This window comes from Haliotis rufescens, unplaced genomic scaffold (assembly GCF_023055435.1).
Source record: "Haliotis rufescens isolate VD_foot unplaced genomic scaffold, xgHalRufe1.0.p SCAF_16, whole genome shotgun sequence".
In the NCBI taxonomy this organism is placed as follows: Eukaryota; Metazoa; Mollusca; class Gastropoda; order Lepetellida; family Haliotidae; genus Haliotis; species Haliotis rufescens.
The window spans coordinates 6,158,528-6,180,654 of NW_025963846.1; the positions used below are offsets into that span (position 1 = coordinate 6,158,528).

Below are 22,127 nucleotides of genomic sequence, written 5' to 3' on the forward strand. Positions count from 1 at the left end.
GATGATCGTAGCTCCCTTACTTTAATATAAACTTACAATAGTCGTAGTGCTAAGATCTCTTTGTGCAACTGGGCCCAGGCATCATCACTATTTGATAGTGATTCATAAACACATGCTCATGATCTAGTCGGAATCATATAATCAACTCTGCTTTTAGCAGCGATTTCTTATGAATATGGAAAAGGTTTTGTCGATTTTTTCACAAAATTGTTCTACGATTTTAATTCATGGCTAAAATACCATAGAAGCCATTTCCAAATGTCATGTTGACTCGATCCATCTATATGTATCAGCTTGTATGTATATTGTTTTGATTTATGCGTAGTTGGATTATGTTATGACGTTTAAAATTCCACCTTGGCTTATAACGAACATTACATTTTTACACTGAGTTTATGAAGCTGGTATAGTTGTTTATTGATCAGAACACGTATACTTGTTATCTGCTCCACTATTGTGCAAAATGTAAACATTGTGATTCAATGGTTGGGTATTCTCGTGTTACGTGTAATCACAATGCAAAGCGTCGGGGACTTGAGCAGGTCAGGGGTCGGGTGTGTGTGTCTGATTCAAGCTCTGTCCTGTTACCGACTGTACTGCTTCTAGGGCGACCGTTCATTTGTCACAGACACAAATTATGCTACTATGATTCCACAACAATCCACCGGTTACCTGTGTGCTCTGTTACTATATCCGTGTCTGTCCTACACAGGTAAGAAAATATAAGATCTATCATTTAAGTGAACTAGGTTAGGTGAAATTGGGCTCAACGTCGCGTCCAAGATTATTGTACTTATATAGCGATGTGCCGACCAGTCCTTGTTTTAGCCCCTTAATGCCGAGCGCCAGACAGGGTAACAACAAGCACCATCTTTTAACGTCTTTTGGTATGAAGCAACCGGGGATCGAACCGCCCGACCACTAGACCACGGAGGCTGTTTCAAGTGAACTAAATTGTGTCACACAAAGGTAGATATCGTAAGCGTAGTACTCATTTTTCGTTCATTTAGGTAAAGACATTGGGGTTACAAATACAAATGTGTACCCTCATATTCTATCTATCTTTGTTTCAGTATCTGGTGAAGACGCTTGTCCCTGTGTGACTGGCTCCAACTGCTCCGAGAACTGTACATTAGGTAATGTGAATCTCCGCGGAGGATTGTTAAACTGAAACGTATTCATGCTATTCTATATCATAATTCAACTTCGAGGTAAGGACAAGGTAAGACAAGGGCTCCTTTTCAACACTGGAATTGTCAAATTTTGATACAGCAATAAACTTGGTAATGTAAAAGGTATGGGAATTATCACACACTTTCAAATGGCTGACAACTACAGTTTGTTTTTTGAACGGTTACACGGTTTGGACTTCACACATGAATAATTACATATAAAAGTATGTCTAAAGCGAGTAAAAAGTTAAGTATGAGCAAGTCAAAGACTTACTCGTGTTCAAACGTTAGAAAAAAACATTTACCTAACACCTCTACACATCAATTGTTTCAACTATTTTTAGTTTACTGTGTATTAAGTGTTGTTATAAGACCCAAACACACGATATTTGAAATGAATAACACCTAGTTCTCTCTTGGAAAGTGCTCTCTTCGAAAGCGTAATAACACACGGGTACAGTGATGCGCTACCCTAGAACAAGGAGTAAAGGGGTCAGAGGTAGATATTAACGTAACTAGAAGAACTAAGGTTCAAGATTAAAATACTCACTGTTTTGACTAGTTCACATTTTTTTCAAGAAGAAGAAGTTGTCAAATAACCCCCCAAGTCCTATTTTCATCACAACCTTCATATTTGACGTGCTTGGGCTCAACCAAGTCATTTCTTGGAAATCATTGAGACAAGTCATTTCTTCGAAATTAACAGGTCACCTTCAATTGTGGGGGTGACAGGTTGTAAAAATAATGAAACGCCCCGCAAAACTAAAACATTTCTTACCAAACTTTGTTGATTAACATGTGCTTTGTTATAAATGTTCACGTTTTATTAGTTCGTTAGCAATTATGCCAAGTAAATGATATAAATTAAAAAAAACACTCTCCAACCCGAACTGGGATGTGGATGAAATTTACCTACATGGGATTACTCGTCACTACTTTCAATGGCTGCCAAGGATTTTGTTGACAGTCTCGATACTATAGTGACAAGTGATGGAAGATGACAACCCTGACCAATGATGTTGTTCAACTGTAACCTGTAGATTTACTGGGAATGATACTGTTAGCACAACGTGATTGTAAATGCAGTTTTCGTGGCCTTTTGGAAAATATGTCCCACTGTACTTTCAAATCCTCTCCTACCAATCCTAACGTTGGGGGTTAACGGCGTTGGCCATGAATATCGGTCACACAAAGATTTTTAAACAACATGTTGTCATGAATATAGGTTTTTAAAATACTATTTTGTTATATCTAATTTTACTTTATTATCTTTTATTACCGATCATGTCCCTGAGAGATTTATAAACGTTATCGTTTCTATGCTAAATTTATGCCTTAGTATTTGACAATGATTCATAAACACGTGCTCATGATATAGTCGGAATTGTGCAATCGACCATACTTTATGCATAGATTTCTATTGGATATGGAAAGGGTTTTGTCGCTTTATTTATTCCATCAGAAACATCCATTTTGTACCCCCTATTCAGTACTTCCGACCAGAGAAACGGGTGATCCACAATAGACCGCAAGGTTCATATGCATATTCATTCATCAATTTTGCTGGTCAAAATTTTAGGTAATAATTCAATTGCCAAGAATAATTCAATTGCCATGAATTAGTAATAATCTGTATATTCATTGGTGTTAAATTAGTTAATAATTGCCAGGAATTGGAGTGATAGACGCACCAATGTCGTGTATCAAAAGATTTTAGAACAGCAATTTAATGGAATAAATATATCGTCAGTTTTCTATGCAGTGATATATATCGATGTAGATAGAGAGTACATCTGCAGTGTGTTACAGTACAAGCAAAACTATATTAATCCCAGAACTGGCTGAAAAATGCAGGGAAGTATAGTTTATCCAGCTAACATCTTGTATCAATTCCTCCTAAATTAATCTTAAAACGTTGTTGTCATGAAGTGTTTAAGATACAAGTCGTCGTACAGAGCACAATTTAATAACATTCGCAGTGAATATAGCTCCACAAGCAACGAGTAACTTTTCATCTGGGTACAACATAAACTACACCATCACCGGTCAGGCAGCCTGGGTTACTGACGGTGTGACGTCAGGGCCGTGTGCATCAGTCTCGTCCCTATATCCCGTATGGAAGGCTGAGTTTGAACAGAACAGGACGGTCAACAGGATAAAGATATTCTGGGCAGGTACTGAAAATGGCATATCGAATTAACCTGACGCGTGAACGTGTAAGCCAATTTTCCCTTGTCAATACAACCACATTCTCCTATTTTTGTTAACGAGTTCTTTGTTATATGGAATATATACTTATAACAAGATAACTTTGTGTGTATCATATGGATAATAAGAAAAGGACTTTCCCCATCCATGGTGTAACTGTTCTGTATCACCATATACATTGCAAGTTACAACTGTTACATTATTTCTTTCACGTTACATAATACTTCTTACAGGTCAACATGATGACATAACTGTGTCTGTAGGTAGCAAAACATGTCACACCCCGGACTCCAACTACACATGGATGTCAGAATACACCCTGGTCTGTGGTGTACCACTGACGGGAAGCAACCTCGTGATGTATCGCCAACCTACAGGAGGGATGCTGCATCTGAGTCTCTGTGAGGTGGAAATATATGGTAAATCATTATGGACTCATCTGAGGGCATTAATTACTTTGGCTTTGAAACTACTTATATTTATATTAATTAAAGGAAAATCGATGATGTACAAAACCTTTACGCTTTTGAAATGCGCAAGAGAAAGTGTAAAACAAATATAGGAATGAACTTATCTGTCTATAGGCATAAATGTTTGTTGGTAACGAATTTGTTCACATGTATTGCAAGACCAGAGCCAGATCGTCGCACCATTAAAGTGTGAAAAATAGCGGCATAACCTCCAATCAAAGTCTGGACTGGGGAGTAATTGCTGGAGATAGAGCTTACATATAACATATCACAAGCTCACTTAACCTAAAATGTGTCTTAAAACATTAATACGGCAACTAGCTTCACCACGTTTTATCGATACTGGACAAAAATAAACTACCTATGACTTTTTTGCGAATGTTCTATGATAACTGACCAATATACTAATGAGTAATTACGCGTTCCAACATAGTACTATTTTTAATACGTTCTTGATGTCATGGTAGAATGGAGACAGACCTTCTCGCTCCTAATTATATTTAGGACTATCTAATTTACACTTAGACTACATCTAATTTGAAAGCACAGTAGGTTTTTCTCCAAAATGTCACCTTACGTTACTGTTTTGATGAATATTTTTATACGATACTAGTTCATTAAATACATAATTTCCTGATGTCCGTAGTAGAAGGTTATATGTCAAGTGACAATTCATGTATTACATGGAAACGAACCCTAACCTGAACAGCCTAAGAGATGGGCATCAGTCACAACAACCTCGTTCAATTTCAGGGTGTAAAGAGATTTTTTCATGTTCACAGATTTTGTAAAGGCAATATCCCTTTAATGTCATTATCCCATTTATCTGACTTTTATCTGACTTTTATCTGCCAAAACGATGTTTGATGAAATAAATGAAAATATTTGCAGTGAGCTTTGATATGTTCGTAGATGTTGCCAAAGAATTGCCCTATCGATGTCATTATCTGGCTGTTTATCGACTCTGTATTACTGAATTATGTGACATCGACCTGATGAGTGAGAAGCACAGACATAGGCATTTCTTTTTGTTACAAATTCTACTGAATTTTACATAAATACTACAAGAACAACTAAATGTCTGCTTTCGCTCTCTTCAGCTATACCAATGCCCACAACGACTACCTCTTCCGTGTTCACAACATCGCCTCCTGTATCACCCATCAGCGTCTCCAGCAGCGCCACAACGTCATCTACAAAATCATCCACCAAACTTCTAGATGCTGCAGGTACAGGTAAGTGATCATGTCGGAGAGTCTAAGTCACTGATAGAGTGAACACATTTCTTACGTTTTTCATAAGCAAGTTTTCTAAAAGATGCTTGATGCTGATGGGAGTCGACAAAAATGCGATTCTCATCGGTCAACATACATACACACACACCCACACACACACCCACACACACACACACACACATACACACACACACACACACCCACACCCACACCCACACCCACACCCACACCCACACCCACACACACACAAAATATATGCAGTGAGCTTTGATATGTTCGTAGATGTTGCCAAAGAATTGCCCCTTCGATGTCATTATCTGGCTGTTTATCGACTCCGTATTACTGAATTATGTGACATCGACCTGATGAGTGAGTAGCGCAGACATAGGCATTTCTTTTTGTAACAAATTCTACTGAATTTTACATAAATGCTACAAGAACAACTAAATGTCTGCTTTCGCTCTCTTCAGCTATACCAATGCCAACAACGACTACCTCTTCCGTGTTCACAACATCGCCTCCTGTATCACCCATCAGCGTCTCCAGCAGCGCCACATCGTCATCTACAACATCGTCCACCAAACTTCTAGATGCTGCAGGTACAGGTAAGTGATCATGTCGGAGAGTCTGACACACACATTTGGATTTTCGCATCTCTGTGGTGAATCTTGTATTTGTCAGCCCATACAAAAACACATACCAATTCTCGTGGGTTTCGCCAAAGTAATAATGGCCTAAGACCAGCAGCCATTCAGGATTTCCTCCCCCATTAATCTGAGATGCTGTGATATAACTTAAACATTTTAACAAAGCGGCGTTTAACACAACTCGAAAAACAAAAGGCTCTCATAATGACTTCTCCATCAACAGAAAGTAGATATAATGTTAATGTCTAACATACTCCTTAACCATGAAACGCACAACCAGATGTTTGGTGTGGGAAGTAGCACATATTTACTGAACATCTGAAGATGAATGGTATTGCAAACATGACTTGGATAATGACAAAGATCAATGTCATGAAAACTCATGTGTCCAACAGTAGGTTCAAGTTCTGCCTGGTGCCTGTGGTTCAGGGTGATACAACTGAAATACTGTTCAAAGCAGCCCTAAACCAAACTCACTCGCTTCTGTTGAAATTGACCAATTGATCGCAACTTGTTTAACGAGCCATTAATAGTTAAACATTATTTTTTATTAGAATAGCGAATATATATCACCAATGTGTATCTTGAAATACAAATCAGTGGTAGTCTATGAAGACTGTTGGATTATGCGGCATAAATGATATATAAGGGAATGAGAAAACACCAAATAACTTGAATTACACACAACTGCTTTTACATATTGTTTGCAAAAAGTATTCAAATATTATTTCTCACGATTCGCTTGTGAAAGACCACAAGTGGATTTAATAGAATTGACGAATGTTATTGATATGGTGAGTTTAGAAAATCTTGTTGTCTGATATACTGTAAATCTTGAAGTTAACGCGAGCTTGAATTAAATGCGAAAAATGCGAGTGGTCCTTGCTTGCATTAAATAACTTCGCATTTATGTCTCCCAAATGACTATCCACAATAAGACGGCCTCACTGCACACTTTGGATAGCGGAAATACGAACTTGAATACAAACACAAACATTTTTATTCAGCAGCAGTTGTTACAAGTATATAACAATGTCATTCAAAGAATAGGAATTCTACAATTTGCAGTAGGTTTCACTTGACAAAAGAATCTCTATCAGCGTCTCAGTATTTTCACAAGCAAGGTTTGGGAGGTGGTTTGAAATACTAATTCTAATTCTAAAAAGGAATGGGCGAAATTTTATACTGGTGCCATAACGAAGCACTTGTCAGAAGCAAACCAAATACTATGTAACAGGATGAGGTAGGTGAGGTCCCGTTTTTGCCAACGGTAAATGTAAGAGCATTTCTTGTGCTGGATGCCACCGGTGATGGAGGATAGGCTCATCTTGTGTCATTTTCATTTACATTTGCACATTTGGGATTTCTGCCATGATCAAATAGATAAGTTTGACTTATTGTGAGGCAGTCCGTGACACAAGAGTATTGTTCCACCAAAGGTATCCTAAGACCAATGGTTTGGGAAATGACTTGACACAGCCTTCTGAAAATCCTTAAACTGAACCTTTCAATACAGTTATCTTTACATTTAGTACTTTTAAATGTCCATAAGATGTAACTTATGAAATGAACAAAGCCTAGTTTTCATTCACATGAAGACTAACATGTATAATAATACTTTCTAGTCACTTTGCCTAAATCCTGCAGATCATCTGGGCCAAAGGGAGCCTCATAGTTTTTGCCTTCATCCAGGTTAAAAGTTGGGAGTTTAATTACCTTAAAGAGTCTTGTGTCGTATGTTCTGTGGCAGGGCGTGGAGTTCAGCACTCTCACAGATGGGGGGTCCCAGTAACAAATGATCAATAATCGATAACTCTCTTGTTGTAATGACGACGACTGTTGTGTTGTACGGACGATAACCCTGACATTGTGCTGACGATGACTCCGGTGTTGTGCTGACGATTTCTCCCGTATTGTACTGATGGTGACTCTGGTGTTGTACTGATGATGACTCTGGTGTTGTACTGCCGATGACTCTGGTGTTGTACTGATGATGACTCTAGTGTTGTACTGCCGATGACTCTGGTGTTGTACTGCCGATGACTCTGGTGTTGTGCTGACGATGTCTCTGGTATTGTACTGACGATGACTCTAGTGTTGTACTGCCGATGACTCTGGTGTTGTACTGCCAATGACTCTGGTGTTGTGCTGACGATGTCTCTGGTATTGTACTGATTGTGACTCTGGTATTGTACTGATTATGACTCTAGTGTTGTACTGCCAATGACTCTGGTGTTGTAATGACTATGACTCTGGTGTTGTGCTGACGATGTCTCTGGTGTTGTACTGCCGATGACTCTGGTGTTGTACTGATTATGACTCTAGTGTTGTACTGCCGATGACTCTGGTGCTGTACTGATTATGACTCTAGTGTTGTACTGCCGATGACTCTGGTGTTGTACTGACTATGACTCTGGTGTTGTGCTGACGATGTTTCTGGTATTGTACTGATGGTGACTCTGGTGTTGTACTGACGATGATTTTCGACTCGTATCTTGTAGTTCCGATGCCTGCTATTCTGCTGTTTTATTTCAGATCCTGGTACCACCAGAGACAACGTCACCTCTCTTATAACGCCGATCCTGGTGTCATGTGTCGTCATCGCCGTTGTGCTCTGTGTTACAGTAGTTATTACCAGTTATATCAGGTGAGGAAATCTAGTCACAGCTCTTCACACCAGTCACGGAGAACCCACATATTGCCTTCTATAAACCGAGTAAACTAATATATTTACAGGAGCATGTAATTTTACGGCATAATTGTGTGTATCAATGTACATGACAATTCAAGATCCGAAACATTAGTTCAAAAGGTTACACGGTAGACGACATGTGGAGAACAGTTTGACGCATCACTGTGCAATGTAATGTCCGATGTAATTCCCTATTTTCCTGTGTTTGTTCAGATGAACACTTGACTTCTCTTTGTATGTGTGGGTGACGATGCTGGTGGAGGGGGATATTCTCACCTTTTCGCGAACACCTGGTATAATCACTATCTATTGTGATTCATATACACATACTTATGATGTAGTCAGTCTCGTACAGTGGACTCGTTATGTCTCTTGTATTTACAAAGGGGCCTATTAGCATGCGGCGTTGTGTAACAAAAATAACTTACTGTTTTGTGCTGATTGCATGAGTGGAGGATCCAACCAGTAGAGCAGGACACACATGCATTCACCCTTGTGGCGAATACCTGTTCCATTCATATACATGTCATCACGTGTTTGCCTTTTAAGGCCAATAGAATCTGTTTCGGCAGACAATCGAGACTGATTTTTCTCTGGTGATTTTCATGATACAATTGCAGTTGTCAATTAATGTGCCAATTTTAAGTTCAAGCTCATGTTCAAGTTAGTGGGGCAGTGGTTGCAGTCGTCATGAAGAAGACCCATGTTTGCTGCTACACACATGAGTATTATGTGTGAAGCCCATGCTTGCTGCTACACACATGAGTATTATGTGTGAAGCCCATATTTGCTGCTACACACATGAGTATTATGTGTGAAGCCCATGCTTGCTGCTACACACATGAGTATTATGTGTGAAGCCCATATTTGCTGCTACACACATGAGTATTATGTGTGAAGCCCATGCTTGGTGTTTCCCGTCGTGATATTCCGGAAACAACATGTCACTTTTATTGACAGTGAGCAAGAATAAGGTTGGTTTAATTACAATGGTATCATTATATGTTGAAGGTATGCTGCTGAATCTAAACCAAATTTTACGTTCATTCATTCTAGGAAACAACAGGGTCCAAACCATAAAGAAGAGAACAGAAACCAGTCTGAGAGACACTATGCTGGTCTTGAATCCGGACATGGCGATGCCGATTACTCAAGTCTAAACAGTGCATATGAGGAATTCCCCAATACATTGCCAGACCCTGCGCCCCCTAACACTACTGACAGCACTGGACACTCGCTCTATGCTAATGAGGGGATCGAATCCCAGATGAGAGACTTGAATCCTGACCGTGTGGTGTACGCGAATGGTGATGTACAGATGGAATAGAGACACGCCACCCTGCTATACATTACCAATTGTACGATGCCACCATTGCTTGTTATAACATTGATGAACTTACAGAATACGAGTTGGTCGATTAGGTTACTGGGTACATACAGACCTAATGGTAAAGCGCAAAACCATAAACTAATAGTAACAATATTTGCGTTATACTTAGGTGTGACTCTCTGCAAACATATACAATAATGAGACAACCTTTATGAGAAGGCAGACTATAAATATATTGGCAGTTGGTTTACGGCGTTCGAAATACATGAGACAGACGCACATTTATTTTATGACATGAGTAAACTTAGGTCTAAACAGTCAGTAATGTTTAGTTAATATGTACGAATGCATGCATATTTGTACATAGATATAGATTGTGGACATTCGACTACGTTTTACAAACACAATAACATGAAGACAAAATCGTCACTACAGTTAAGAAACGCTAAAGAAATCACACAATTTAATGGTTTTGAAGATTTTATAGTGAAACTGGAAGCAATCCGTTCGCATAAAACTTTGCCTTGAAGGCGCATTGTGTGACGGTGCAGAAAGACGTTGTCGACCTAGTCATTGTATTTTCTGAACATTTCTTCAAATAATTCCAAACTTTGGGAATAACAACTGTAGCCAGCGCTCTACACAACACGTTATTACTATACGTTCAGAACAATTGCTGGTAGAAGAAAAAGGGACATGTGAAAATAAATCCACCATAATCTTTGTTTCTATATTGTGTATATCTGTTCCTTTAGGTAATAACTATTTTTAGTATTGAATGTCAATCTTTTGTCTTTTTCTAGCCAACAGCACACTCACCTGTTCTGTATTATACACACTCTCCTCATACTATATGTTATCATACAACCCGACATGATGATGCCAAGACACAGTTAGGACTTAAAGCTAAGATCCCGGGCAGACAGCCATAGAAGAAACGTCAGACAATTGGAAAATAACTTGAAATAAAAAGCGTAATCACTACTTCATGTATGTACACAAATTTAGAGACGCCATTCCTGTCATGTGCTGTTTATTTTAATCAATTGAGGAAAAGTTTGGCATCAATACAATATATTTCACCTCCCTGTTTGACAAAAGTTGAATGCCTTCATGTTATTGCAGATTACATGTGTGTAACAGGTTTGATACCAGCAACTGATGAATGTTATCTCCATCATTACATGAGCTACATTGACTGACGGTTTTATGTTTTCCTCCTTTATGAATACTCAATATACGCCGGACTTTATATCAACGGAGCGTGACAGTATCAAACACTGGTACTATGTGTAGGCTACTTTCTACAACCGCTGTCCAAGAAATGAGGAAACGTGATGTGATCTCAGCTACCCCGCTTCAGTGACTGAAACACCAAATGTTCAAATAATCTGATTATTCTCTGGCGTTTACGTTTTATATACTGAAAAACAAAAGTTCCTGTGACATTGAATAAGATTTAATGCAAAGTTAACAAATCCGAAACAATTTCGGTTTGCAACAGATAAAAGACTCCTGTAAGTGTTCAAATGGTTTAATTTCCCATACTGACTTCAGAAAATGCGTGATTTCATAAAACAACATGAACATGCCAAAATGTCAATTTACAAATCAATAGCGTGTGGTTGCGATGCAAGCAACACATCTTCCTGTGGGATATCTGTCCATATCAGCTGGAGCCGATCCATCTCGTCCCACATGTGCTCGATTGGTGAGAGATCAGGGGAGCGAGTTGGCCAGGGGATGACACTCACGTTGTTTTGTTGAAGTGGGTCCTGAACAAGTCGAGCAATATGAGGCCGGGCGTTGTCAAGTTGAAAGGTGATGCCTGGGCCATGACGACGCAAAAAGGGTAGAACAAAAGGGCCTATGATCTCGTCGCGGTAGCGCTGTCCATTGAGATTTCCATCTACCACTATCAAACGGGTCCTCTGTCTTGCTGTAATCCCACCCCATACCATAACGCTGCCGTCCCCGAACCGATATTTTTCCATGACACAATGATTGACGTAACGTTCACATCGACGTCGGTACACTCGAATCCGTCCATCGCTGTGGCTGAGGTGAAAACGAGACTAATCAGTGAATAGAACTTGTCCCCACTGCATGGCCGTCCAGCGTAGACGCTGTCTGCACCACTGTAGACGTGCTTGACGGTGGTTTCCTGTCAAAATGGGACGTCTGGCGGGTCTTCTGGCGACAGTCCCTGCACATCTGAGGCGGCGGTTTGTAAAGATATTCGTCGAAGGCCAGGGATGCTTCTTGCAGTCACTCCTGCTGGCTGGAATCGATTTCGTAGGTGTGTTGTTCAAATCCAGTTGTCTTGTCGATTATTGGTTACGCGTGGCCTGCCACTCCGAGGATTGTCTCTGACTGCATCCGTCTGTTGCCAACGTTGCCATAAAAACCAAATGGTGTTTCTGTGGGCGTTAAATTGTCTTGCAAAATCACGTTGACACGATCCTGCTTCAAGCACACTAATGGCTCACAGACGCTCATTTTCGGACAGGCGTGGCATTTCGTAATGTTGAATAATTGCGTAATTTTGTTGTTTTTCTGAGTGGTTGTCAGCACGATGCTAAACAATGCATATGGAACTCCGTTAACGCACATGTTTTTATACCCATTCTTGGGTAGTGAAATGCATGGGGCTTGTATAAAAGTCAACTTTTGCAAGGAATACATGCTTTTCTGTAGCAGTTGCGTTTTTGTGACTTGATTCCATACATGTACTACAATATTGAAAACCAAACTTTACTTGTTTGAAAAAGACGCTAAATTATTGGTGTCACAGGAACCTTTGTTGTTGAGTATATTTATTATTAATCACTACTCGTAGGGAGTGTGCGTCACATTGTTTTGAAACAGTATTTCATCTATGTCACTGAGTGTCAGATTGTGGTAGTGGGAAAGTTAGTAGTAATGCAGGTCTTCGACACACGATGACATGTGTCTGGCAAGCCAACTCGCTGATTGTGGCATAAATTAACAAATGTTAAGGATTTAAGCTCAACAACAAGGGTATTTATGACCTCGATTAACTGATAGGAATAGTTTAAATCACATTTCATAAGGGGATGTACATCAGAATATTGCAAAAATAAATTATTGAAGCAGTTTTAAAACACCGGAGACTTGATCCGTCGATAAAACGCAGCTTCCTCGTTTCCGTGCCGAGGAGAAAGTTATTTAAAAAAAATTCCTTATTGCTATGCTTCCAGTGTTTTCTGCGGTTTATGGTAATCGTGTACATAATGACATAATGTTTTGAATGTTGATAAAATGTTTATATAAACGGGTAACAAAACATGTTTTGTAAGCACTTTGTCAGTAATCGATCATTTAAGTGCAATCATATTTCTTGAGTGAGTGAGTGAGTGAGTGAGTGAGTTGGGCCTAACGCCGATTTTAACAGTAATCCAGTTATATTACGGCGTGTCAGCTTAATGTGGGAGGAAAGCCCGAAGTGATGCAGGTCTCAGACGTTTACCACCTCGGTGAAACCCTCGAGGACTGGTATGGTGTATACAAACATAGGAACATAATCGGGGCTAACAGGGATTCGAACCCACAATCATAGGTTTCTGGCGTGCCCAAGGGAAGCAACTCTACAGAGAATTGCAGCGCCTTAGACGACTGGGTCACCAGTATTTCTTGAACTTGATAATGATGATGGTGATGATAATGATGAAGATGTGTAAACCGTCTGCCCCTCAGAAACTTCCAGGCAGATAAACTCATGACTTGTAAATTAAGTTTTATCTGAATTAAAGACGGTGCGATAAGTTAAATATCAGAAAACATTCACCATTAGAGAAATGTCGAGACGCACACAAGAGAACCGTGACAGAGCTATTGGTACGGCAGATTGCAAGAACCTTTAACTGCGGTCAAACCAGTATCAGCAACTTGTTGAGCCGTTATCAGCAAAACAGGCCGTACACAAGTCAATCCAAGATCGAGAAGACCAAGGGTCACAACGCCAGTTGAAGACCGCTACACTCGGAAAATCCACCTGCGAAACATATACGTGACGCCGACGGCACTGGGGCACCCCATCAGCAGACGAACAGTCTTACGACGACTCTGTATTAGTGATATCAAAGTCTACCATCCCTTCAGTGGAATTATGCCTTGAACCCTCAACGCAGATTACAATGGGTAAGAAACGCACGTCAGAGGCGGCGGCGTGATTGGTAAAGGGTGATGGCCGAGTCCGTGTTTATCGACGTAGAGGAGAGCGACTGGCACCTAACTTCATCCAAGATGTACACCCTTATGCTGGAGGCGTCCGTGGTATTGGGCGGTATTTGCGGTCAGTGGACAACGAGGCTCTCCCTGGTCAAAGATATAGACATCAAGTGTTGCGACCTGTTGTAGTGCAATTCTTACGTGGACAACCAAGGGGTACCCTATTGCAGCAGGATAATGCACGTCCTCATACTGCCAGACTTATTCAGCAATATCTGCACAACGTTAACGTTAGTGTATTACCTTATTATCCTCCAGACATGAATTCCATATAGCATCTCTCGGATTATCTTGAGGTTGGGTGATTTAACTGTACAGCCCAGACTTTTTCCTGTTCCGGCAAATGAAATCGGCCCTACGTGGAAGACGCTTCCAGGATGACGAGGACATAAAGGCTGCCACAGAGGCGTGGTTAGAGGGCCAATCTACGGATTTCTATCAAAGTGATATTAAAAGCTTGAAGGACAAATTGAATAAGTGTATTGAGGTGAATGGAGATCATTTTGAAAAATAAAAGTGCAAAAGATATTCTGAGACTTGGTCTTATATTGAAATTGCGAAACTTATTGAACGCCCCTCGTATGTTACATGTATGTATGTGTTCTAGGGTGTTAGATTATTAGGACAACTCATTATCTTACTTATCACCCCAAATCATGTCCTTTAGATTTCATTAACGGACAGAAAATCACACATACGTATATGTTTAACCACTACATGTTAAATCCTCAGGATTATTTATTAGGAATATGAATATTCGTACTTCCTGTTATACATAAATAATGTGATGAAACCGGAACATTGAATGTAATTATGCTAAGAAATATTCGCATAATATTGAATATGCATGTACCGCATCAGAGTGTGCGGTAACAGAGCCATTACCTTCCTCGGCGAGGGAGAGTAGGGTGGATTCTGTCTTACATTGTGAACTGATAGACTCGGTATGTGAACAGAGAGGGCTGCAAAAGGCAAGGATGAAACACATATTTATCTTTGTCGCTGTGATCTGCCTGCCGCACGGTATGTGTAATTCCCTCATTGTAAACTTCGGTGTATATTTTTCGAACTGAAGAGTGAGTGATTTGGGTTTAACGCCGCTTTTAACAGTATTCCAGTTATATCACGGCGTGTCAGATTAATGTGGGAGGAAAGCCCGAAGTGATGCAGGTCTCAGACGTTTACCACTTCGGTGAAACCCACGAGCACGGGTATGGTGCTGACAAACCTAGAAACATAATCGGGGCGAACCGGGATTCGAACCCACAATCATAGGTTTGTGGCGTGGCCAAGGGACGCAACTCTGCACAGCGAATCGCGGCGCCTTAGACGACTGGGCCACCCGTGCCCCCTTCGAACTGTAGAGCACTGTAGAGACAACTGCACTGTAGAGAAAAATATAAACAAATATTGTTGACACAATATTATTATTCACTCGCCAAGGCTCGCTAAATACAATGTTTATTCCTAATGCAGGATATTTACCATCCCCAAACACACTCGCGTGATAACTTCTATGTATGTACGTTGATTTGATTTATGCGTAGTTGGGTTCGTTGTGACCTTTTTGATTCGAGCTTGGCTTAACCGAAATCTTACACTTCTACACTGAGTTTATGAATCGGGTATAGTTGTATATTGAATAATTATGCATGGTATCTGCTCCACTATTGTTCAATATGAAAGTATTGTGATTCAATGGTGGGATATTTCCGTGTTGGATATATTCACCATGTAAATGTCGGTGACTTTAGCATTTCACAGGTTGGGTGTGTATTTGTGTGTCTGATTCAAGTTCTGTCCTGTTTACGAATTTGAAGCTGCTTGGTCGAAAATTCATTTAGCCTGCAACCTCGGGGTATCGCGGTGCTTGTCATGTACGCTAAACGGAACAAAATGAACTCACTCACCTTTATGATTATTCGTGTTCTCTAAATCAGATATCATTTATTTTATCAAACAATGCATATTTTACTGATAAAAGTTCATTATTTACGTCAGTAGCTCCGAGTAAAAGCCGGGCCTCGCGCTCCGTTTGACAAGGGAGAGAACTCCATCTTATCGCGGTACGGAGAAAAGTTGTGTATGGAGGTCCGAATTAGACAAAATTCTACCAACCACTTGGTATGATCATGCCAGACATCAGTGATTTGTCCAGACACGTGCAAAGACAGCACAACTAAAATTTTAAATGTGTTATCAGTAATAGGTATTCGATGCATACTGACCGAAAAGTAAGAAAAAAATATTTTTATAAGTCAACAACAAAATATCAGAAATGATATTCTAAGATTGTTTACAAAAAAGATTGGATGACAATAATTTGTGACAAAATGGAAAAACGTTAAAAGTCAACAATAAATATATAAAAAGCACTCCTTGTATGCCCAAAGTATGTATTTATCTTTTGGCTACTAGTGAAGAAAGTATTTCTAAGTTTGGCATTATGGCCCTTATGATCTCCCAATAGATTCTGGGCACAGAGCGGGAAAAATGTGCGGACTACGTAACTTCCGTTACCTTATTAGTCGCCATTAATATGCAGATGATCTGGTTCAGGTCGTTAGAGAAAGTTTACTTGGGGAACTGCGGGTTATATCATTGGTTGATAGATGTGGGTAAGGCAATATTAAAAATGATGCCAGAAGTAAGTATCAACGCATTAAGAACCCCTTACTTACAGCAGACGGAACATTCCGAGGAAATTGAAGAGGCGTGTCCCGCGTGAACTACCGGAAATCACAAATGCCGCGATACGATGAATGCCGCGGTACCCCGGGGTCCGAGTATAATATCGAAGCCAACATCAGTGCTGCAATTATTACTCAAAAAGCCATCACGAACAATTACCAGTTTGTTTTGCTGCTTTATATTTGTCTATCATACACATGTAAGTCAGTATAACAATATTCAACTAAAGCGAAGCATACACAGACAAATATCGTGAGCGTCCTTGCTAACATGTAGGTAAATATTGGAGCTACAAGTTCAAATGTGCACAGCCCATTTCTTGTTTGTTCCAGTTTCTGGTGAAGACGCCTGTCCCTGTGTGACTGGTTACAACTGCCCCGAGAACTGTACCTTAGGTAATGGGAAACTTTGTGTTGAACTGAAAACAAATCAAACGTATTGATGCAATACCAATCATAATTCAACTAATAGGAAATAGTGAGTGAGTGAGTGAGTTGGGTTAAACGCCGCTTTTAACAGTATTCCAGTCATATCGCGGCGTGTCAGCTTAATGTGTGAGAAAAGCCCGAAGTGATGGAGGTCTCAGACGTTTACCACTTCGGTGAAACCCACGAGCACGGGTATGGTGCTGATAAACCTAAGAACATAATCGGGGGGAACAGGGTTTCGAACCCACAATCATAGGTTTATGGCATGGCCAAGGGACGCAACTCTGCACAGCGAATCGCGGCGCCTTAGAGGACTGGGCCACCCGTGCCCCCTCATAGGAAAGAAGAAGGTAAGGCAGGGGCCTTGTTTGGACACTGGAAATGTCAACTTTCAATGTTACTAAAAACTTGGTAATATTGGTAAGACAAAAATGATTAAACGTGTTGAAATGACGAAGAAGAAGCGTTTTTCTTTTGTACACTTGCAAGGTTTGGACCTCTCACAAATAGAATAGTATTGGTAAAGTGAGTGAAAATCTAAGTGTGAGCAAGTCAACGATTTATTCATGTTTAAACATTAAATTCAATTCCCAAAAACCTTTACCATCACCCTTTTCAAATAAGTTCAGCATTACAGTACATTTAGTGTTCTTTTAAGTCCCAAACATGCAACAGTTGAAATGTATGAAATCTAATTCTCATTCACATGGACACATTTGATACTTTTCATGATGATTTATAAACGTTTTCCGATTTTTTAAATTACGCACATTTCCAGAGCCAAATGATTATGTTTCTTGTTTTGTGAGCACCATAACCATACTGTGAGAGTTTCATCAAAATGGGTTATAATCAGAGACCTGCATTCGTCTAACATCAAGTTGAAACACGGTTATATTACTAAAATAATGTTCAAAGAGGCGCTAAACCAAACACATTGTCTGGCTTCTTTTCAAATTTGATATATACACAAAGAAAGAAGTTAAGCACACCTAATATATTTCATTATTGTTTGGTCCCAATATTTGTAAGAGTCATGAAAGATATAATTACGGGAAGAAAGATGTTTTCTCGAGATGATGTAATCAGTCATGCGTGACGAAAGCTCACGTGCCATACATGGTATGACCGTGCAGCATGCTACCTTCGAATATCTCTAAAAGCAGTATATCCGAACGTTAAAATTGCTGTCTTAAGCTCGGTTTAAACCGTTATTTTGTGACCATGGCACGAAGGCGATTATCAAACGCCACAAGATGGCAAATAATCGGCCTGCTTAAAGCAGCAATGTCTTGTAATGCCGAATTTGGGGTATCATCACACTGTCGTAACCCGTTTAGTCGAGAAACATCCTCAGACCAGTGATGTATAGGACCGTCCCAGATCCGGAAGACCTCTTGTGACGACACATCGCGAAGACAGGGACCTTCTTCGTCTCATACGCCGAGAACCCTTTTTAACAAGTACTCGTCTGAAACAGCTGTGGTAGCCCAATCTTCGTTTCAGCACCAGAACCGCCAGGAACCGACTGAAAGCAGCAGGACTGAGGGCTATTTATAAAGCGTCCCTTGTTGAGAGATCACCACAAAGCTGCTCTTTTAGCATGGTGTATTGCGCGACAGAACTGGAATCTGAGAACTTGGAGACGGATCCATTCTGCTCTACGTCACTGATGGAAGAACGAGAGTTTAAAGGCATCGGAACACAGCCTACATCCCCAGGAACATTAAACCGACTGTTGCATACGGCAGGGGCTCGGTAATGGTTTGGGGGTGTATCTCTCATGATTGCAGGTTGGATTTGGTCACCATAAAGGGCAACTTAACAAGGGCTCAGTACTTCCGGGACGTGTTGAGGCCAGTCGTCGTTCCTCAGTTTGACAACCACCCTCTTGCTAATCGACCTCAGTACATGGATGACAATGCCAGTTCTCATCGTTCGCATGCAGTCGTGGATTACATGAGGGCCGGTGCAATAACGACTCTACCCGTGAACATGTTTGGGATATTCTTGTGCGGCGCATACAGGCACGAGTTCCCCCTGTAAAAGATTTATGCCAATTGGAAGCAGCATTGCATCAGGAGTGGTTGTTGTTGACCCATCAACAGATCCAACGTTTGACTGGAGGCATGAGACGTAAGGTGGAATGCGTCATCCGGGCTAGTTGCGGTTATACCCGCTACTGATCTGTTTCTCGTGTCATGTCAAGTAGAGACTTTAAGGAACATTTTCACATGAAACATCAAACGTAACTCGTTTACTCCATAATTTTTTAGGTATTGTCTAAGGTCAAAAACAGTACCTGTGTTACCATGATGTTTTTGTCAGTAAATTTCAATCAAAACTCACCACTATCTTCTTTATTTGATGTCAAATGTTTGTTCTATCCGATGACATTGGTATCGCCCAGATGCTGTGGTCAGTCATCCCATGCCATGATTTTTGCCATTTGTCATGGTTCAGAAATGGGGGTGTGCTTAACTTGTTTCTTTATGTATATATGCATTTAGTCAAAGCATTTGATTTCGCCAACATTTGTTTTAGAGAAAACGTTGATGCATCTGTTATTAGATAACCATTGATTGATTAAGCAATCTACGAAGATTGTTCTGTGCGACAACGTAAATGCTTTTAAAACGGAAAGAGAAAAAAAACACCAACACAACTTGAATTCCACACAATCGCTGTTACCACTTATTTGTTAACGTATTCAAATGTTCCATTCGCGTGAAAGAGACCAACAGTGGATTTAATGAATTGGGGAAACGGAGCGATATAGGAGTTTAGGAAATTCTTGTCTGATATGATCGGAATTATCTAGAGAGTTGATAAGAAAGGCCAGGGTTTAGTACCACATATTCAGTTTTTCCAATACAATACGAGTTGTCCGTAAGGTACCGTCAGGTTCTGTTGTATATTCCTTGGTGTTAAGTTAGTTAATAATTGACAGGAATTAGAGTGACAGACGCACCCGTGTCATGTATCGTAAGTTTTTAGAACAACAATTGAAATGGAATAAATATATCGTCAGTTTTCTATGCAGTGATTTATATCGATGTAGATAGAGAGTACATCTGCAGTGTGTTACGGTACAAGCAAAACTATATTAATCCCAGAACTGGCTGAAAACTGCAGGGAAGTATAGTTTATCCAGCTAACATCTTGTATCAATTCCTCCTACATTAATCTTAAAACATTGTTGTCATGAAGTGTTTAGGATACAAGTCATCGTTCAGAGTACAGTTTATTGATATTTGCAGTGAACATAGCCCCACAAGCAACGAGTAACTTTACATCTGGGGACAATAATACCTTCTCCATTACCGGTCAGGCAGCCTGGGTTACTGACGGTGTGACGTCAGGGTCGTGTGCATCAGTCTCGTCCCTACATCCGGCATGGAAGGCTGAGTTTGGACTGACCAGGACAGTCAACGGGATCAAGATATTCTGGGAAGGTACTGAAAATGGCATATCGAATTAACCTGACGCGTGAACGTGTAAGCCGAATTGCCCTATTTTTGCTATATATGGAATATATACTTATAACAAGATAACTTTGTGTGTATCATATGGATAATAAGTAAAGGACTTTCCCCATCAATGGTGTAACTGTTCTGTATTGCCATATACATTACAAGTTACAACTGTTACATTATTTTTTTCACGTTACATAATACTCCTTACAGGTCAACAGGATGACATAACTGTGAATATAGGTAGCAGACTATGTCACGCCCCGGACTCCAACTACACATGGATGTCAGAATACACCCTGGTCTGTGGTGTACCACTGACGGGAAGCAACCTCGTGATGTATCGCCAACCTACAGGAGGGATGCTGCATCTGAGTCTCTGTGAGGTTGAAATATATGGTAAATCATTATGGACTTATCTGAGGGCATTAATTACTTTGACTCTGAAACTACTTATATTTATATTAATTAAAGGAAAATCGATGATGTACAAAACCTTTACGCTTTTGAAATGCGCAAGAGAAAGTGTAAAACAAATATAGGAATGAACTTATCTGTCTATAGGCATAAATGTTTGTTGGTAACGAATTTATTCACATGTATTACAACACCAGTGCCAAATCGTCGCTCTTTTAAAATATGAGTGTGAAAAATAGCGGCATAACATCCAATCAAAGTCTGGACTGGGGAGTAATCGCTGGAGATAGAGCTTACATACAACATATCACAAGCTCACTTAACCTAAAATGTGTCTTAAAACATTAATACGGCAACTAGCTTCACCACGTTTTATCGATTCTGGACAAAAATAAATTACCTATGACTTTTTTGCGAATGTTCTATGATAACTAGCCAATATACTGATGAGTAATTACGCGTTCCAACATAGTACTATTTTTAACACGTTCTTGATGTCATGGTAGAATGGAGACACACCTTCTCGCTCCTAATTATATTTAGGACTATCGAATTTACTGTTAGACTATCACGATATGGCTGAAATACTGCCGATGTGACGTAAAATCTGAACTCACTCACTACAGTTAGACTACATCTAATTTCAAAGCACAGTAGGTTTATCTCCAAAATGTCACCTTACGTTACTGTTTTGATGAATATTTTTATAGTACATTAAATGCATCATTTCCTGATGTCCGTTGTAGAAGGTAATATGTCAAGTGACAATTCATGTATTACATGGAAACGAACCCTAAACTGAACAGCCTACGGAATGGGCATCAGTCATGGCTCGTTCAATTTCAGGGTGTAAAGAGATTTTTCATGTTCACAGATTTTGCAAAGGCAATATCCCTTTAATGTCATTATCCCATTTATCTGACTTTTATCGACTCCATATGTGACTGAGCAGTGGTGATTGATTTAAAATAACACGAGCCATGTACTTTTTTCAAATTCTTCTGAATTTCACATAAATACTCTAGAGCAACGTAACAGGATGACCACTTTCTATCCTTTTAGCCTTTCCTTTGGCCACAACGACACCCTCTTCTGTGGCTTCTACTCCTCCCG

General features: G+C 40.0%; 3 protein-coding genes across 3 annotated transcripts; all 3 read left to right on the forward strand.

The window, feature by feature from the left end:
- The first annotated feature begins 537 nt into the window (after positions 1-537).
- Positions 538-4,658, forward strand: LOC124120695. Its single transcript, XM_048396726.1, has 5 exons — positions 538-712; positions 1,074-1,136; positions 3,152-3,346; positions 3,614-3,799; positions 4,633-4,658. The coding sequence occupies exons 1-5, from the start codon at positions 646-648 to the stop codon at positions 4,656-4,658; spliced, it is 537 nt and encodes a 178-aa protein (XP_048252683.1). The 5' UTR covers positions 538-645.
- A 295-nt stretch (positions 4,659-4,953) lies between these two features.
- Positions 4,954-9,865, forward strand: LOC124120697 (cell wall integrity and stress response component 4-like). The gene is made up of 4 exons (XM_048396821.1): positions 4,954-5,085; positions 5,556-5,690; positions 8,268-8,379; positions 9,481-9,865. Exons 1-4 carry the CDS (start codon positions 4,959-4,961, stop codon positions 9,749-9,751), a joined length of 645 nt encoding a protein of 214 aa, XP_048252778.1. The 5' UTR covers positions 4,954-4,958; the 3' UTR covers positions 9,752-9,865.
- A 4,095-nt stretch (positions 9,866-13,960) lies between these two features.
- On the forward strand, positions 13,961-20,605 carry LOC124120716. Its single transcript, XM_048396727.1, has 4 exons — positions 13,961-14,050; positions 14,962-15,028; positions 17,029-17,091; positions 20,385-20,605. Exons 1-4 carry the CDS (start codon positions 13,961-13,963, stop codon positions 20,603-20,605), a joined length of 441 nt encoding a protein of 146 aa, XP_048252684.1.
- Positions 20,606-22,127: the final 1,522 nt, after the last annotated feature.

Bases quoted from the DNA above. Each gene is read 5' to 3' on its own strand.
- LOC124120716 (XM_048396727.1), top strand. From the start codon at position 13,961: ATGGCCGAGTCCGTGTTTATCGACGTAGAGGAGAGCGACTGGCACCTA. The intron at 14,051-14,961 runs GTATTGGGCGGT...GTATGTGAACAG, and splicing joins TTATGCTGGAGGCGTCCGTG to AGAGGGCTGCAAAAGGCAAG. The intron at 17,092-20,384 runs GTAATGGGAAAC...TGATATTTGCAG, and splicing joins CCCCGAGAACTGTACCTTAG to TGAACATAGCCCCACAAGCA.
- LOC124120697 (XM_048396821.1), top strand. From the start codon at position 4,959: ATGCCCACAACGACTACCTCTTCCGTGTTCACAACATCGCCTCCTGTA. The intron at 5,086-5,555 runs GTAAGTGATCAT...CGCTCTCTTCAG, and splicing joins TCTAGATGCTGCAGGTACAG to CTATACCAATGCCAACAACG. The intron at 5,691-8,267 runs GTAAGTGATCAT...GTTTTATTTCAG, and splicing joins TCTAGATGCTGCAGGTACAG to ATCCTGGTACCACCAGAGAC.
- LOC124120695 (XM_048396726.1), top strand. From the start codon at position 646: ATGATTCCACAACAATCCACCGGTTACCTGTGTGCTCTGTTACTATAT. The intron at 713-1,073 runs GTAAGAAAATAT...TCTTTGTTTCAG, and splicing joins TCCGTGTCTGTCCTACACAG to TATCTGGTGAAGACGCTTGT. The intron at 1,137-3,151 runs GTAATGTGAATC...TAACATTCGCAG, and splicing joins CTCCGAGAACTGTACATTAG to TGAATATAGCTCCACAAGCA.